Raw genomic sequence first — 20,315 nt, 5'->3', positions numbered from 1 at the left:
ACCTTTGCTTATACGTAGGTTACATGCTGCTACAACAACAACTAGCAATTGTATATTTTGTTTGTTTCACTTGAATCCTGTTTTGTTTTCCGTTAACAATTCCTTTGTGTATACACATAAAGATATTATCAGGCATGTCACAGATTCCGATCGGAATGGTTGCAATTCCGAAATTTCATTTCGATCGTTTTTGTCTTAGCTTCTTCAGATTCCGATCGATTTTGTGAAGTCAAAAAACTTTATTTATTTTAAATGCGAAATTAAATGTAAATTTGTTAATAAAACAACATTTTAATTATTACTAAAGCTGAAAACACATACAACGTTTGGATAAAGTTTTGTGTCGTTTTGGCCGTTTTTACACTGTTGGGCATGATGCCGAAAAATTCAAATTCATTTGAAATATATGCCGGCAAACACATCAACGCCGGAATTTGGTGTCGGCATCGCCCTGTTGTTGTTGTTTTTTTGTCAACGCCCAACGCAAAACTTTACTCGAACGTTGTATGTGTTTTCAGCTTAAGTGTTTTAAAGTGGCAGATTTAAACAAAATAAAAATACAATTCCGTTTGCAAAATCAAAAGTGGTTTCATTCCGAAAAATTCTTCGTTTTTCGTTTTCTGAAGAAGCTAAATACGGAATCAATTCCACTTTCGATCGGAATTCGTTTCTGTGACATGCCTGTATATTAATGTCTAAGAATTAATTATTAAAATCAACTAAGAAAATTTGAGCAGTTTTTAGAAGTCGTATTCTACAAAATTAATTATGACTTAATTGGGTGCCACCGTGGTGCAATGGTATGCACGCCCGCCTTGCACTCTAAAGGTCGTGGGTTCGATTCCCAGGCCAGGCAACATCAAATTTTCAACGGTGGCAAAATACCCCTCAATGATGTTGGCGACATTTCCTGAGTATTTCAGCCTTGTAAACCTTCTCTACAAGTGGTATCTTAGGACACGCCGTTCGGACTCGGCAATAAACAGTAGGTCCCATATCATTGACCTAATATGAATCGGGGTGCACTCATTGATATGAGAGAAGTCTCCCTTGTCCAATCTGGGATGTTTGTGGAACAATTATATTATTGGCAAAATAACCAAAAATCGTCATTTTTTGGGTAAAAATCGTCAAATCGTCATTTATCAATTTTTGACCAAAAAATCGTCAAAATGACGATAAATCGTCAAATCTGGCAGCTATGTCACAGGGAGTAAAGGATAAGAGAAGAAGATCGAGCTCCCCACTACAGCAATTTCATGATATTACCCTACTATGGAACTCGATTTAGAAAAGCATAATTTCATGAAATTTTGTCAATGAAATCACTGTAGTGTGGACCGGGTGTGCTCTAACTAGAGAAAAATCATGAAATTGCTGTAGTGGGCAATTCGACCTAAGAACGCCTAATTTCATGATTTTTTTAATGAAATACACTCTAGTGTGGGCCGGGACTAACTACATCAGTTTTAAAATAAAGAGAAGAATAATATTGGACACATACCTATGCACCTGCCAGAATAGCTTATGAATACGAGCCACTTGACGGTATACGCGCCAAGGAAAGACCAAAACTCAATGGATAGACCAAGTTGAAGATATCACAAACCATGGCATAAAATATTAAAGAAATGCGGTTGCAGATCGGTGCATTTGGAAGTCCATTCTTAATTCAGCTTATGGAAAAAACGTTCTGTTTAGAATTAAAACCAACTAAGTAAGATAGATTAATTATAAATTTTAGCAACATTCAATGTTTATTTTTATTTTTTCTCTCTCTCGATAATAGAACAATCATTTGTCGTCATAATCTTAAAAAATTAATACCATGCAATACATTTACATGTTTAGTGTATTGATTTTTGTAAAGAAAAGAAAAACTATATCTAAATTTGTATTTTTCAATTATCTTCTTTTTTTGGTGTTGGTCTAACAATAAATTTTATATGTTGTCCAAAAATAACTTAAAACTATATATTTTAATTTGTCAATCTTAATATTGATTTTTCTCATTCATATTTTCATATTCCAATAAACAATTCATAGAATTACTATGCAAAAAAACGTTCGACGATTCGCTTAATGGATACTGAATAAATCACCAGCCGAGGGTAGCGGAGCCAATCCGCCAGTAACATCGGGCAACTGTGTAAGGTCAGGCAAATTTGAAAGATGATCTCGTATCTCTTTTTGCACGGCCAAAACCTTTTCCTTTTTCTTTTTGGATTCCTAGAAATAAAGATAGTAACAATAATTAGAGAATAATAATAGTAAAACAAGTAAAAAGTGTTAAGTTTCAATGAAAATTTCTACACTGAATTGAAATAATTAGCTTTTTTTCTGTTACAAAAGTACCAATGTCAACAATTTGAGGTCGCGAAGTTTTCTGACCACTGGGAATCCTAATTACTAATTGGAGCAAACTTTCAAAATACCTGAAATTGGACGGTGCCATTTTATGGAAGCTAGATCCTATGTCCACAACTTTAAGTGGAGAAGTGTTTTGAACCCCCTAAATACCTAATTATATCTAATATGGTCAGAAAACTTCAAATGTATAATCAGGCCTAACCATTATATGGTGTCTATACCAAAACTTGGGCCTTTGTCCAAAAATTTTTATGGAGAAATATTTTGATCACTGTGAACCTTAGCCAAAAACTGCAAAATACCTGAAATCGGGTGATACCGTTATGTCCACAATTTTTGACGGAAAAGTTTTTTTTTTACCGTTTTAAACTCTAAAGGCCTCGTCACATAAGAGGATTTCTGGCTTAATTCATTAAGTTGCATGTCTTCAGGCTTTAAGTCAAAGCATAGGAAAATCGTGTTTCAGCACATTCAGCCGCATCTCTACTCTTATGTGACGAGACCTTTAGTGCCAAATTACACCAAATTTGGGCGGAAAAGCCGATGAAAACTTTAAAATACCGTTCTCTGAGGGTTATTTCAAAACGTAGACCTATGGCCAGTTCGAAAATATAGATTAGGATTATGACTTTTTACAACCTCATATCCCTGTATCATATTTTGATGAACTTTTGCCTAAGATTAGATAAAATCTTATTTGCAAGTTGATTCCACAAAAAAGCTCACGCACAAAAAGCTTTCAAAGTTTTCATATACATATGAGCTTTAAGCACATACTTTAAGCACATATATGGCTCAAAAAAAGCTTTAAAATAACACGACATAACCAAAATGACATAAGCTATTGTTTCTCACCAATTTTCTCGCAATATCATAACATATATGTACATATATCAGTTATGTATGATATAACTTTTTTCCATATATCATATAAATTGAAATTGGTTTGTGCGTGACCTTTTTTAATATTTAAATGGAATAAAAGTTATTTTAGTTATTAATAGGTCAAAGGTCATTCATTCATGCAACAGGAAATATTCTTTTTGAGGAACAATTTTTTTTCATTTCATAGGATTTTCCAAAAAACCATTTGTTTCAAAGTGGTTTGTGCGAGACCTTTTTTAATAATTAAATGGAATGAATGTTATTTTTGGCATTAATAGGCAAAAGTTCATTCATTCTCGCTACAGGAAATTATTTTTGAGAAAAAAGGTCAAAAAGTCATGCCACCAGGCACCATTATAGAAACGTTGGCCTTGACAGCTGGCGTTATTCTGCAGCGATGGATGGATGGTGGTCTCCAAGTACTGCATTCACACGGTACCTTTGAACTGTCTGAGCAACAGCATCAGTGTGAATCAGGGTTTCGGAGTCGAGGTATTTTTGGCTCGACTCCGACTCCAGACGAGTTTTTTTCACGACTCCGACTCCGGGTCGACTCCGAGAGTGAATTCCTATACCACTAAAAATGAATAAAATCTGCACACATTTTTAACTTTTTCCTATATTTTGGCCTATATAGGCTAATGTGTTGGTTTTTCCTTACATATTCATTAGAAAGGGCATTCGTTCGAATACATTCGAACATATCAATATTGTTTCTGCCGAATCTAACATTGAAAATAGCAAATTTAGAAAGGTTTTTTTTTTTTGAAAATTTTGCCTTTTTAGGCGAAGATTATTTTTAGTATTAATTTGTAATTAATTTCTCGTTGGAAATCGAGCTTAATGATCAATAATGCACCTGAAAAAGGAAAGCCGACGACTCGAAAGTTTTTGTCGGTTTTCCTTTTTTGCACGAGTATATTCTGGACGGAATACTTCCACGTGAGAAAATCTTTAAGCTTTCAAAATATGTGAAAATGAAGGGGCAATACAAATCATAAGGACTACATGCAATAAAAATTATAAGCAATTCAAACCGGATGTAACCCAACATTTTAGTGCGCTTAGCCTTAAAAGGAGACCCCCAGTTGTAAAGCTCAATAAAAGCCATTTTGAGACCGTCTACGATACCCTGTTTTTATTAAAGCATTTTGCGGTGCCAACCAACTCTACCTCGAAAACTGATAAGCCAATTGTCATATATTTTGGTGGCCGATTTTGAAATATAAAAATACTAGCAAATGCCCGCTACTTCGTATGCGGAAAGGAAACGAAATCTGTACCCAGCAAAATGTTCGATGCCAAAGATGACATTCAATCATGGGTGCAAGTGATCTAGCATGTCATCTTTTTAGCATCTTCATCGATGAATTTTATATGAGCGTGGACCCCAAAAGATGACGTTCTTTTCTGGATCCTAAGCATGTCATTTTAACCAATGCGTTGACATGTCATTTCCACCAATGCTTTGGCATGTCATTTCCACCAATGATTTGACATGTCATTTTCACCAATGCTTTGACGCGTCATTTTCACCCATGCTTTGACATGTCATTTTAACCAATGCTTTGGCATGTCATTTTCACCAACCCCTTGGCATGAAATTTTCATGTCTTGTTTGGAAAATGGAAATGCTGTATTGAAATATGGTTTTCATGAAAAACAAAACTCTTTATTAATTCAAACGAATTCATGAAATAGCTACAATAAATTTATCAGTTTAGTTTTTCAAAAGTTTACATCCAAAATTGCAATGTAATCACCACCGCTGCAACACAAAAGATTACTTCCTCCGTTCTCCGAAACTGATATTCTTTCATCTTACAAAAGGTTTTTTCAATTATCTTCCAATCACCAGTTCAGATTTCGACATTGACTCCAAATGCACTCCTTTAAGTATTTTTATTTCGTAAATTACTTTTATTTTATAATTTTGTTATTTTATAACAACATTTTGGTAATTTATACTCTTTTGTTTAGTGACGGAAATATGTAGGGATCTACAACCCGGCTTGCTTTAGGGATCTCTAAGAACAAAATGTAACGAACGGGGAGGAGAGACTTTTTATGGAAAATACCATTTATGCTTAATTAATTTATTTTTAATTGTTTCTTTCCAAAAGTAGTTTCTTCTTTATTTTCAGATTCTTGTTCCTTTTCGTTTCGGACTTTTTTCAAATTCCAAGAAGCGAGATTTGATTGATTTCATTCTATGTCAGATTTAGAACAGACAAGGGAACTTTTAAAATAGCAATGTGTGCAGTCCGATTCTATTTTTAGCTCGATGGTTGGGACTTCATATAATACCAATTGTTTAGAAGTTTTAGTTGTTTGATATGCAGGAACTTTGGTCTGTTCCAGAAACTGCAAGAATCTACTTATTTTTACTACGATAACAATTTTTCCTTTATGTTATCGGAAAAAATAGTAAAAATTAGTAGATTTTTGCAGTACTGGAACATACCAAAATGAAAATAAACAGGTGTGTAAATAAAAACACAAACATCATCTCTATTGGAGCGATGGAATGGGTACAAATGCTGATGAAAAGATCGGATCTTTCACGACTTCCTTTGCATTGGTTCAAATCCTAATGAAAAGATCGGATCTTTCACGACTTCCTTTGAACCAATGCAAAAGATGACATGAAATCACGTCATCGCAAAGAACCCATTCCGTCAAATTTTGCTGGGATATTTAATATCGAAATGGTGAATACTGCAGATTCTGTTGTACTAAGGCCTATTTTTATTACCAATATTTTTTTCGATTGTAGTCAAAATTTACAAAAAAAAAAAAATCTGCCGTATCGCGTCCCTACACAACTACCATATTTTTTATTTCGAATTTCCAAAACTACGTATCATATTGCAAATTTCAGATTTGACTCCTGGTTTTAACGCTTCACTAACACAGCATTCCCTTCCAGTACCAATTTCCAAACACTAAACTTTATCTCACCCTTTCGCCCAGAACCCGAATAGGTCCGTTAAATTTTCGGCATTCAAAATGGTCATAAAAATCCACGTTTTCGTATATCCCCGTATAACGGTACCTCTCGACTTAGTGTATTTTAAAAGAAGAACAAATGTATATTGTCCAATTTTCTTTAAATTTGGACCTTGAATACTCAGAGGATATATAAGTTTAATTTTAAAAATCTCCACTTCAATCCACGTTTATTAGAAGAGATATTTTGAAGATTTAGAGTATTTTGAAGATCTTCTGCACATTTTCCAACCGAAATTCGGAATTTGTGGCATGAATGGTTAGAAAACTTCTTTACAAAAAATTGTAGTTAATGTGCACGGGTAAGTCAACCGTATATAACGGAACATTTTTTGGAGGCATTTCAATTTAGGATTTTTTAATATCAGGGGGTAAATACCTTCTAGTTAACAAAATTGTCGCATTGGACCACGTTTTCAAATTTACATACCAAAGCGGTCAGAACAAAAAACATTTTTTGAAAAGATACTTCACGTTTGAGTACTTAATCTCAGTACATTATTTAGAATCTCCTTGGCGTTAACATCAAATCAATGGAACAATATTCAGTACAATTTTTCAAACTCAGAACTTTGTCTCAAATTTTAGAGTGACCTTCATAACAAATATTTTTCCATTTCGTATTTTTTGTACAGATAGCGTATTTCCAAATTATATAATCCCAGCTTTGTTCCTACACCCAACACCAAATTTAGTACCTTAACTTTTTAAAATGGTTTTGGTACCAAGATGTTACCCAACTTTTCGTACACATAGGTAAACGTTTCAAAAATTACTTCCTTATATTCAACATATATCGTAACCCTAATTCACTTTTCCAGTCTTACCAGTTCCCCTGAAACCCATTTGAGGACTATTTAGTAGTTTTTGTATAAATAAGTACGAATTTTCAAAACGTCCTTCCTACCTCTACTCTAAACACCAATTGCTACCCTAATACCGAATTTCAAAATTCCAGTTCTACCCTTTACAAAATCACAAATTGTACAAAATTCTATACCATATAGCAAATACCAAAAGGTACCAAATTTTGTACCATTTAGCACTTTTCGTACACGATTTTCCAAAATGTACTTTGATATCTCAGCTCTATCCGTTCACCTAAACCCAAATTATAGCCAATGTAGTTCCATTTAGCACTTTTCCATAAGTACGAATTTGCAAAACTACGTCAATCCTACACTCCAACAATAATCTGTTCACGCAAATACAAATTATAGCGAGTTTCGTACCATTTAGTACTACTTCGTGCACATTAGTACGATTTTCCAAAGCTACCTCTATATCTCAATTCTATATTCCAACAGTAATCTTAATTCCAAATTTCAGGATTCCAGCCCTATCCGTTCACCCAAATCCAAATTGTACTAAATTTAGTACCATTTATTACTTTTCGTTCACTTATAGTTCGAATTTCTTAAAACCTTTCTTTTTTACTCTCCATCAGTGACCCTCATTCCAAATTTCAGGATTCCAGCCCTATCCGTTCACCCAAATCAAAATTGTACTAAATTTAGTACCATTTAGTACTATTCGTGCACTTATAGTTCGAACTTCCAAAAACCTTTTTTGTTACTCATCAGTGACCCTAATTCCAAATATCAGGATTCCAGCTCTATCCGTTCACACAAATCCAAATTGTACTTAAATTAGTACCATTCAGTACTTTTCGTACCCTTGTAGATCGAATTTCCAAAAACCCTTTGGTACATCTTTCTAACTCTCCATCAGTGACCCTCATTCCAAATTTCAGAATTCTAGCTCTTACCGTTTGCCTAATACAAAGGGCACCATATTTAGTACCTTTTAGTACTTTTCGTACACTTCTAGGTCGAATTTCCAAAAACCCAGCCTTATCTCACCCCTACACACCAACAGCAACCTACACCCAAAATTTCAACTTTCTAGCTTCAGCGGTTTCGTCTGGGCGTTGATGAATCAGTCAGTCACTCACCTCACTACTCTTTTATATATATAGAAAATAAATTGTTCCCATCCAACGCTTATACTATGGCAATATTGTTCCGATCGACTTAAAAATTTGATCACATATTCTATGCTATGCTATTTATACTAAAATTCAGCGCTCACATTTTGAACGTTGGTGTGGAGTGAATAATTTTATTGAAATATTTGAGATATATTGTGTTAAAACCCATCACGTAGGCAGACAGATGTTTTCTGGAACTGAAAAATTAGCACACGAAAAAATTAGCATGAAAATATTCTACAAAAATTTTGCTAGGAAAATTTTATGTAAGGTCGGTCCACTAAGGCAAGAAATCGATATTGTCATGTTTCCACTGTCCTTTATCACTTTTACCCGATCCTTTCTCATGAAAACTCTATGGTTATGTATTTCATTGAATTTCGTATATGCTATTGATTGTGTAGAAAACTCGGATACGCATGCACTTTGTCTGTTCCTGGCGGTTATTTGTTATTTGAATGTCTACATCTAATGACCTCATTGAGTACATAAAGAATCCTAGAAGAAAGATTCGCCGTTTGTCAGACTTCTGAGTTATGGCGGGATGAATCTGTCGTTAACAAACAACGAATTTAATTTGAACTTCATATATAATTAATAGATTATGCGAAATTTACCGAAATACATAGAGACCACAATGTCTTTAATAGAGGACAAGGATGATTTCTCATAAAAAACAGGTTGAGAATACCAATAGACCTTTGTGAGAAGACCAGTAAGACTTCTGACTAAAGAGGTTAAAGGTCCAATCTTAATTTTATTGTCATAGAACTTTACTTTTGTTTGCAAAAATGTAAAGAATCATTTGGATCAACAAAATAGGGATGAATAGTAAATATCCTTTGAATTGTCCTTTAAATTAGTATAAAATACCGTTTGCATATAAGTTTTCTTATAATTTTCTTTTAAAATAAATAATGATTTAAAAAAATGTTCTTGTTCCAAATTTAATCTTATGTTTCTATAACGTGGAAAAAATTTTGCCCGGAGTCGGAGTCGAGTTATTTTTTCCGACTCCGACTCCAGCAAAATTGCTCGACTCCGAAACCCTGGTGTGAATGCTATACAGGCCTGCCTGATACATCTATTGATCTAGAGGTTACCGTTTGAACCTCTCTCTAGATCATGAAGACCTCTCCTGACGTGCCTGGTTGGGCGAATTCTGTCCACTGGATTGTGACAGGGAAGCTCGCACCTAAGCAGGTACTGGATCGACAACATATTGTTGTGCTGATGCACCAGTAGTGCGATTCTGTAACTTTTTTTAATAATGAACCGACATCGGTAGTTAACGAAAATATTCGGTTGAGTTAACGAATGTGCTATTCTGTAACTTTATGTTAACGATTGTAGAAATCGTTAACTCATACCGACGAAAATCGATAGGAAGGAAATGTCAAATATTATATTTTAATATTAATTAAAATATATTTTGAAGCTGAAAACATTATTTCGTCGCGAGTACAAAACATAAAGCGTTTAAGAAGGAAAAAATTCAGATTTTTGAAGGAATTTGGCTCAAATGTGTGTCTTTTGGATGAATACGGATGCCAGTAAAGAAGGATTTCTTAAGATGTTTTTATTGTGTGTGTGATTTAAAAGTAATAAAAGTGATAAAACCATCATTAATCTTTTTTAAAAGCGCAGTTGTATTTTTTTAATTAAAAGTTGGGATCATATTTTGATTTGTGGCGCTCTGTATGGAAATTCAGCTTTGATATTTGACATGACTTAAGCCCCTTCAGTGATCGTGGATCCACGTTACCGTCATTTGAGTTTATATATTCACATATTCAATTCACGCCCACATTAAATGAAATTTCTCATAGCGGAGAGTATGAAAAGTTCGAAAATCCATGCTTATAAGCCATTTTTAGCATTCTGATTGTTAGTGATGCTGAGTTAAAATCTATAAGATTATCACAGAACAAAGTAGGTTATAGTAATACTATTCACGTGTTGGCCTCAATGCTAAATTAAAGCCAACGAAAGCCTCCTAGAAAGATAGTGTTACGGACATTGGTATAGGTCTTACATAGCAGTACCACACTTGAGTTCTTTTGAAGCATTAGCTAACGTTTTTTTTTTCTTTAGTAAGTAAAACAAAGGTTAGCGTAGTCTTCATATGTAGGATAGCATGGGGCAGCTTCGCCACTGTTGCGCCTTCGCCAGCGCCGATTTAATTGATGCTACATGAAGGTGGTCTAAAGGAAATTTATGAGTTAATCGAAGATCAAAGAGAACTTTGATGATCTTTATGCAGTTTCAATAAAATCGGCGCTGGCGATAGCACAACAGTGGCGAAGCTGACCCATGTTATCATACATAGTTAACCCTTATGTAAACGCTTTAAGAAGATTTTTCTCAATGAGGCAGAATTTACCTTGTGTACACTCCTCATTAACATAACATATGCTCATATAAAAACGCCATTTTTAAAAGAAATCAACAAAATATTGCAATAATGTACTGTCGTTAAGACTTAACAACAACTTTTTTTTGGTTGTTAACTTAACAATAATTTTCGGTAATTAACGACAAAATTTACCGACAAAAATTGTTAAAATTGGTATACAGAATAGCACTTACCGAAAATTATCGTTAACTACCGACATTCGTCGTTAATTCTGTCGTAAAAGAGTTACAGAATCGCACTACAGTTATATTGATTATGCAACGTCTCATAATGGGAGAGGAGTAGTGCCTCTAGAATCTTCTCTACTGGCGACATGATGGCGATCAGCCTGTACGATTCACCTCTGTTGGCTTCAGTAGCGGTTCCACCCTGCCAACTTTCAGGCTTCGGTTTCAATATGGGTGGCTAGCGATAAATTGAGGACACTTGTCGAGTACTTGTAGAGATTTGAGAACATCTGCAGCATCATTCATCGTAAATTGTGGTGATACCTCCGCCTCCTTGCCCTGTCACTTTTGCCGCTAACAGCCTATCATCCTTCTTTGTCGCGTTCGAGAGTGATTTAACCGTTGTCCATAATTTACTTACTGGTGCTGCATCGTTTCAGGCGACCTACTAGTATGTTGACTTCAAGAGTAAGTTATCTAAAGTACACAACAATTCATCGGCTGTATATACAGATTGTACGACTCTACCTCGGGAGTCCCACACTAGGGGTACGACTTTTTGACCTTTTTTCTCAAAAATAATTTCCTGTAGCGAGAATGAATGAACTTTTGCCAAAAATAACATTCATTCCATTTAATAATTATTAAAAAAGGTCACGCACAAACCACTTTGAAAAAAATGGTTTTTTGGAAAATCCTATGAAATGAAAAAAAATGTTTCTCAAAAAGAATATTTCCTGTTCCATTTAAATATTAAAAAAGGTCACGCACAAACCACTTTCAATTTATATGATATATGGAAAAAAGTTATGTATGATATAAAATGATATATATGTTATGATATTGCGAGAAAATTGGTGAGAAACAATAGCTTATGTCATTTTGGTTATGTCGTGTGATTTTAAAGCCTTTTTTGAGCCATATATGTGCTTAAAGTGTGCTTAAAGTAAGTGCTTAAAGCTTATATGTATATGAAAACTTTGAAAGCTTTTTGTGCGTGAGCTTTTTTGTGGAATCAACTTGTAAATAAGATTTTATCTAATCTTAGGCAAAAGTTCATCAAAATATGAAACAGGGATATGAGGTTGTAAAAAAGTCATAACCCTATCCCACACTTTACTACTACACCCATATATTTCATGTATGAGTCAAGAGTCAAGCTCAAGCGAGATAGGTATGCACTGGACAGACTGGTGTTTTGTACGATCCTTTCGCAAAACGTTTTAACCATCAGAACATTGCAAGCTACAGGTGATTTCAGCTTTGATACATACCACCCCATGTGGTATTTATCATCAGTAAAAAAGACTCTTGAAACATTATTTCTCTCCAGCATTATAGTGTTACCCAGATACGGAGTATCACAACGGATTTAGGAAGCAGCATAGTACCACAACCAATTTCAACTTAATAGAAATTTTAGGCTTGGACCAAAGCCTTTCATACGGCGGGCCAATTATGCCATGCCATTCGACCTAGGTTAAATTGCATACTTGTTATTCAAAATAAAAGGAGTTCAAACCACATAGAGTACGGCAGGGAGTTCTTCAATATTTTCCTGTTGTCCTCCTGAACTTCTCTTGAACGGCTGTGTTGAACTACTATACGACAGCAACGGAAGTTACAATGGAAAGGACATTCACACCTATCAAAATTCGACCCAGTGAACTAGAAAGGTTCTATTCCCATGTTTTCAGTGGATCATCTACAATTAGGTGTTAATGTGTCACGCAAGAAAATACTGAAATCTGCCAAGAAACACAAATAAATGCACGTTAAAAAAGCTTTAATCATCTAGAATGACGAAGACGCCGTAAATATTAGAGAATATAGTATGAAATCACCCATCATCCGTGCTTCGGCAAAATATGTCGTTTTGGCTAAATTAAGGGTTCAACATCTGGATGTAGACACATCAATTGACCCGCCAAACAAACTCACCTAACTTTAATTTTGCTAGAAAAACAGTTTCATTCTTTTTTATTCAGTTAACCAGACAATGGAAATTCGAATAGGGCTAGCTGCAACCTATGCCAACGTCTATCATCCAATACCAACTGGTGACTAATCCCAGAAAAATTAATTGGAAGTAGTGAAATGTAGACTGGTTCTTTCAGGGCATGTTTTGATGCAGTTCTAACGGAGTCGTGAAAAAGGTACTCTATTCCCCACATTTTATGAGCATTCAGATGCGATCCAATGAATGACATCCATTTCTTACATTTTAACTGCATCCGGATGCAGTTCAATCAAATTCGTGAAAAATGCACTCCAATTCCTTACATTTTTACCGCATTTGGATGCGATCCAATGATTGACATCCATTTCTCACATTTTAACAGCATCCGGATGCAGTCCAAATGAAGTCGTGAAAAAGGCACTCCGCTCGTTAAATTTTATTAGCAGTTGTTAGAGGCCCCTACGAATACATAAGTCAGTTTGTACATCCCTACAATTCGTCCAAAAACAGAAAAAAAAAACATTTCCAAAAAAATGTTATCAAATAAAATAATTTTTGAACTTTTGCGGTAACTCATGAGAAGAAAATTTCCTAAAGGAGTGTTGTTGGTGATGGGAGGACAATATAAAAACCTTTTAGCAGATGAAGCAAGAACAGTTCAGCTTGAATTAAATGGAGGACGGAGGAAACAAACTTGAATCTAATGAAGAAATTTCATAATTTGTGTTAATGTAATAAAACTAGTATTATTCTTGTTTTACACAAACAATAAATTATTTTTATTTATTCTGGAATAGTCTGCAATGACTTGCATTTTTATTGCATCTTTGAACTGAATAAAAACACATTCAAAACACATTGGATGCAAATTGGACTGTGTCCTATTCTACCCTAAAGGGTTAGTAAAAATGCGATTCCAAAGGGTTAGTTAAAATGCAATGCCAAAGGGTTAGTTAAAATGCAGTGCTAATGGAGTGCATCTTTCAGTAGTCACGCTCTTGTAAAAATCATGAGTGAAAATGCATAATTTGATGCACTTCCAAATCACTTGTACATATTATTTAACTGAAATGCTCTTAATATTTGTAAATATATTTACCTCTAAACGTTTTTCAGCTTGAGCCAATAATTCTTTTTGTTCCGCCTGAAAATCACGCAACATAACGGCCAGTTTTGTACGTTCTTCCATTTCAGCGGCAAGTCTTGAGTTGTAATCATTTAAAAGTTCAACAGCTTCATTCACCTGAAAAATAATAGTACAACAACAGAAAAAGTTATCTGTCAATAACGACATGTCGAAGCAAATTGATTGTACAAGCTAAGAGAGGATCGCAATGAAATGTTTTCAAACATTTTGGTATCACCTTTCTGATTTAACTTTAATAGGGGAAGTTCATACTTCCCGATATATAGGCCTCTAGACTACACACAAAAGAATTTTTTTCACTTTCGAAACATTCAACATCCATATCCCCGGAAATATAACCTTTTCAAACAGCATAAAAACGACAAGTATATACTAATGTTTACTCTTTTTGGAGCAAGTTGAGTTTAAGCTCGGATCGGGGCCATTTTTTTCCACAGTTAGGTCTCGTAACCTTGATCACAAATGTATGTAACACTTATTGCGGAAGTCCATACATCCCGAGATATGGGCCTCTGAAGTTCCGAACATTCCTTTGTATATAACTTCGCTATTTTTGAACGGATAATGATAATATGGGTACCATTGTAAATAATATGGTATAATAGTAAAATTTTATTTAAGAAATAAAGTTTTTTCTAAATGGCCGGACGTCGGCCGGAGATTTAAGACTTTCTCCAATGGGCAGGTGCAAATCTCGGGAAAGGGGACAATTTTTTTTTAATTATGAACTTTTCTCTACTTATCCGGCCTTTAAACAAGGGAATTTTCGGACCTTCAGAGGCCCATATTTCGGCAAGTACAGACTTCCCCATAGGAAGTATGGACTTCCGCAATAAGTGTAATATATATTGTGACGGAATTAGATTTAACTAATGTCCGTGTAGACGTTGTTTTATTCCCCGATACGATTTGTACCAAATAAAACAGGGTTCGTTTTAGATTACGTTTCTACAATGCTTTATTTACTTTATTACACTTATTCGGAACCGACTTTAATTACTAAGCACACAGCAAGTCTCTAGTTAGCACGCAGCTATTCTTTTACCGATCTGTTCAGTTCAACGCTTAAAACACAACTAACTCGTCATTCCCAGTTCCCCTGTATTTATACCCCAAAGTCTCCCTGTTCGAGAAATATCTAGAACATATGGCAACACCTCGAATCTGTACAACGAACACACAGACGCACATTCGCACTAAGCGAACAACCAGACTCACATACATGGGGAAAGATCAATACAGTGGACAAACACAGTAATGACGTAATTACAACAACAAACAAATGCAAGAAATAAAGAAGTAACAAACTAAACGATAATTACATGGCTATGGCAAAACAAAACAAAAGCACAACAATAAAAGGTAAAGAACTAGAATGATGAAGAGATTTCTACATGGTAGTTGTTGTTGTTGCTTAAATAAAGTAACTGCGTAATAAAACTTTACGTTACAATTCAAATTTTTAAATTAACGGAAATTAAACTAAATTAACTTAAACCTATCAGTTACATTCGTAACAATATCTTTTATCAGGGTTACGAGACCTAACTGTGGAAATAATTTGGTCCCGATCCGAGCTTCATGCTTAAACCCAACTTAAGCCCAGATCATATATATACACTATATAGATCAAAATAGTATATATAAATTCGTAGCAATTTCATTAATCAAAAATTCTCACCTGTTTGGCTAAATTTTGAGCAGCTTCTTTATCCTCCAACTTGGAGAGGCAACTAACTTCTGATATTTCCGGGGGCAAGTTGGCAATACGTTCACGTACAACTGCATCACTTGAGGCAGAATTTTCAATGCTTATCAAAGCTTTTATGAGATCTTCAGGTTCGGGTGGTTCACCCAGGGGAACATATGGACTATCATCACCATCGCCATTATGTTCAAGAACATTACTACTTGATGTTTTCTCCTCCAAACGTGATGGAGATGGTCGAGTCTTTTTTGAGCGATGTTTGTTTTCTTCGTGTTTACGTTTTGTTTCACGTTTCTCGTCACCAGCAGTAGCGGAAGTTGTTCCCAAACCTTTTTTGCTATTTAAACGTGTTCGATAATCGTCGATTATTTTCGCATCGTAAACACCTCTTTCTTCCCAGATGTTCAAAATTCGACCCAAACTACCAAATAGTTTCTCGGTGCTGCATGTTTCTCCAATGTGGGTAAAAGCTTTGGGCAAAGCATTCATGTACTCCTTGCCGTATTCGGGTCCTTTCTTTTTGCTATTTTGGATAACATCATTCGCCAAATACATAAAAGTCAACTTTTTTGGTTCGGGTACTAAAACAAAATCGAGGAAGTTAACATTTTGAGCGTATCTCTAGTTTAGTAAAAACTCTCCGATTTTTTTATAATCTTTTCCAGAGGTAGATATTTTTGCGCTGATCACGGGAATGTATAATTTTCTTGGAGAACGGACCCGGCTACCCTGTTATTTGACCCGAAAGTCCGGGACAAAACCCGGGTTAGACCCGGCTCTACTGCACCGAATGCTATCAATGTTTATGGAAATACCTATCCAACAAGTGGTCATACGATGGGATTATTTTAATGTGATATAGCCCAAAAAGCGATTAATGCACCCGGATTTTGGAATAAATTTCCTTTTCGCAGAAAAAATAAAAAATTTCCTTTATATCGCATGTTTTCTTAAGTAGCCGGCCTTCGGCCGGGGATTTCGACTTTCTCGAATGGTCACGACCAAATTTGGAGGCCTATTTCTCGGGAAGTATACATTTCCGCAACAGAAAAAATACATCGTTGGAATCGACATGAACTATCTGTTGTATTTTTTCGTAATTTTCTGCGGTGGGTCGGTAAAGGTAATTTAAGGGCGGGTTTTTTCATAAAACCCTCAAAAAGTCGAAAATAGGTCCATTATGGGTGCTCGCTTAATGTATGCCAGATTATAGCACGTACTTTAACCTTTCCAAAATGATGCTATATGAATACCTTCTCTGGATTCAGAGGTATTGCCATAAGCTTTCCAATGATACCCATTTTGTATCAATCGTTTCAGTAGAGCCAACGAAAACAACATTTTTATACCCTATACCACAATGTGGAAAAGGGTATTATAAGTTTGTTTTGGTAAAAATTCATGTAACACCGCGAAATATTCGTCGGAGACCCCCAATGTGGTATACCAATCTTCATATCTCGACGAGATAAAGCGATTTTGAGATGTGTGTCTGTCCGTCCGTCCGTCCATTATAAATTGTAAACACGCTCCAGGCCGCAATTATGGACCGATCGTCACGAAATTTTGTATGGAGGTCGGGTTCAGATCAGAATAGATCCCTATTTTTATTGGTGATGATCGAGAAATATTAAGCGGGTGAAATGGACCAAAAACAACATTTTTATCCGATTTTGTAGCGGCTCTGTATGTCGCAATTATAGTCCGATCGCCTCGAAGTTTTAAATAATGTAAGATTATATGACAAAGAAGAAGCTTGTAATTTGAGATGGTGATCGGATGATGTTTAGAGGGTTAAATGGACCACAACTTTTGTGTGAAAATTGTGCAAATTTTTAATATACCGGTAATATCTTTATTCCTGGACCACACATTCCGCCCACATAAATAATTTTTGGAAGGACAACTCTTGCCCTTTCAATTAATGCCAATTATGTTAATTTATGTGGTCAGATAACAGAGTTACAGCCTAATATATCGAGTGTTTTGCTTGTAATGTAATCAAAAGCATACTAGAGGTCGCAATTATAGATCAATAGTCACGAAATTTTGCACGAGGTAGGGGTTTAGGTCGAAGAAGATGCCTACAATTTTTGATGATGATCTGATATTATTTAGCGGGTGCAATGGACCATTACTTTTGTATGCTAAATAAAAACATTTTATTTTTGGTCCATATTTGAATACCTGGAGGCCATATACCGGCAAAGTCGCCTATATATGAAAAATTAACTACCAATCTTTCCTCTGAGCAAAATTGCAATAATATATGTGCTTAGTAACGGACCTACTACCTAAGATAAAATGAGTTTTGTGAAGAGAACCACATCTTCCTCCCATGCTACAAATGTTCTCTATCATGACAGACAAATTTCTTCTTACAAATTGCGTGGAACCCTATCATATTACCTGTCCAATTGTTCAAAATTTAAAGATGTAGCAGAAATTGCTAAACAACGCCAATTTTCAAATTTAAGAATATTACTTAAAATATACTGTATATAATTGTTCCACAAACATCCCAGTAGGGACAAGGGAGCCTTCTCTCATATCAATGAGAGCACCCCGATTAATATCAGCTCAATGATATGTAGACAGCGGAATTTTATGCAACACCTATTTTTGTAAAATTTGCATATTTTTGGCTTCTAATTAAATTCCAATCGAAATATATCACATATGTATGCGAAATGTATAAATTATGCATATGCAAATATTATTTTTGCATATGGAAATTTCTGTGTTTCACATATTTTCGTATGCTACATATATTTCAATAATATCTTCCAAAATGTTTATGTGTACATTTTTCTGTTTGAAATTCACTTCAGACAAGTCAATAAAATAGAGAAATCTGTAACCAGAGCCACAATCTTCAAAATGTCGAAAATGGGGAGCTTTCGTTGTATGGGACAAATTTCAGATGGAAAGTTTAATACCCCCAATGAAGACTTAATACCAAATTTTAGCCAATTCGGAGGGATATTGAGACCATAACCTTCAAAGTACAGAAAATCAGTAAGTTCTGGTTATGGGAGCTATATGAAGACGTGGACATATAACGACAAATTTCAGGTGGAAAGTTTTTTTTTTACCTCCAACGAAGACTGAATACAAAATGTTAGCCATTTCAGTTTGATATTGAGGCCACAACCTTCAAAATACCGGAAGTACGGTTCTATGGGAGCTATATGAAGACCTGGACCTATACCGATAAATTTCAGGTCGAAATTGTGATGAACGAATACTTAATACAAACTTTCAGCCAATTCGGTGGGATATTTAGGGCACAAAGTCTTGCATATGGTTTAGCAAATATGTCAAAATATGCAAAAAATTAGGTCCATACTAAATGTCCGTTCTAAAAGTACTTATTGGTGCCACCATGGTACAATTGTTTGCACATCCGCCTTGCACGCTGAAGGTCGGGCGTTCGATTCCTGGCCAGCAAACATCAAATTTCCAACGATGGCAAAATACACCTCAGTAAAGTTGGCGACATTTTCTGAGTATTTCAACCATGTACAACTTCTCTACAGGTGGTGTTTTAAGACATGCCTTTCGGACTCGGCGATAAACAGTAGGCCCAATACTATTGCTGTAATATGAATAGTGGCGCACGCCCTGTCCCTTCTGTGATGTTTGTGGAACAATTATTATATTGTTATTTAAAATTAATGTGATAAGGTTGCAGACTCCAAAAATGTATTTCTTACAATGAGCTTATTTGTCCAAAAGAAACTTTGATTTGCTGAAAGCTAACTCGCAGGGTAGTGGTGTAGGGTATCGTATGGTCGGCCCTGTCCGACTATAGCCTTTGCTTACTTGTTTTAATTTAAATTTTTTTCTTACTTTAACAAGGGAATTTTCGGAACTTCAGGGGCTTATATCTCGGGAAGTATGAACTTCCCCCCAACAAACTTTACATTTTTACATTTCCGCCAGCTGGTAGAGTATTCTATTTATGCCCATTCCTGTGATCAGCGCAACAATACTCTGGTAAATATCGGAGAGTTTTTACAAATCTAGAGTTGTTCCATATTTTGTAACGTTGCATTGTGATTTAACTACTTACCACCATGCAGCTCCCTCAACCAAGTCTTGACTATACTGGCATGATGTTTTCGATGATGTATCAGCCACAGGGACAATGTTTGGATGCTCTGTTGGCTAGAATTTAGCTCGGCCAACTTTTTTAGAAAAGCTGTTTCGGTAAATGCGGACATTTCGCTAAGCCGGCAATACTGACCAATTTAGTATTGTTTAAGCCTTTTGAGGCACTATAGTATAGCTTGTAGTCACTACTACAAAATTTTGTGCAATTATTCACGTTTTTTTCTATCCTTTGTTGTTTTGTTGCGTGTTTACTTTTTCTCAGGACTCTTTAGCTGTCATTAGATTATTAGGTATAAGTAGTTCGAATTTCAACACATCGATAAGTCGGTTATCGATTACTATGTATAAAGTGGAGTACACACTAGAGCTGGCAAACCATCGATATTCCCAACATCAGATATTTCCGATATATGTTTTAAAATATCGATTGCTATCGATATTATCGTTAATTTGTCATCCCCATTAATTTGGAAATGAAAATGGAGGAAATGTCTACGCTTTTGTTGAAATTTTGCACAAATAGTTCATAGAAATCAAAAAGGAGAAA

The 20,315-nt window shown here is 35.2% G+C and overlaps 1 protein-coding gene across 3 annotated transcripts; it reads right to left on the bottom strand.

The window, feature by feature from the left end:
- Positions 1-1,720: 1,720 nt before the first annotated feature.
- LOC141401774 (regulation of nuclear pre-mRNA domain-containing protein 1B) lies at positions 1,721-20,114 on the bottom strand. 3 transcript variants are annotated; one of them, XM_073982258.1, is made up of 5 exons: positions 19,920-20,043; positions 19,728-19,879; positions 15,626-16,233; positions 13,897-14,040; positions 1,721-2,229 (listed from the first exon to the last, which is right to left on the bottom strand). In XM_073982258.1, exons 2-5 carry the CDS (start codon positions 19,876-19,878, stop codon positions 2,080-2,082), a joined length of 1,053 nt encoding a protein of 350 aa, XP_073838359.1. In that variant the 5' UTR covers position 19,879; positions 19,920-20,043; the 3' UTR covers positions 1,721-2,079. The 3 variants fall into 3 exon arrangements, 2 of the variants coding, with proteins under 2 accessions (XP_073838359.1, XP_073838358.1); XR_012412435.1 differs by having other exon boundaries at positions 1,721-3,045; positions 13,365-14,040; positions 19,728-20,045; XM_073982257.1 differs by having other exon boundaries at positions 19,728-20,114.
- Positions 20,115-20,315: the final 201 nt, after the last annotated feature.

Source organism: Musca autumnalis, unplaced genomic scaffold (genome assembly GCF_047663935.1).
Source record: "Musca autumnalis isolate F117 unplaced genomic scaffold, ASM4766393v1 scaffold_4, whole genome shotgun sequence".
In the NCBI taxonomy this organism is placed as follows: domain Eukaryota; kingdom Metazoa; phylum Arthropoda; class Insecta; order Diptera; family Muscidae; genus Musca; species Musca autumnalis.
The sequence above is the reverse complement of the archived record's forward strand: the minus strand, read 5'-3'. Positions and strand labels throughout refer to the sequence as shown.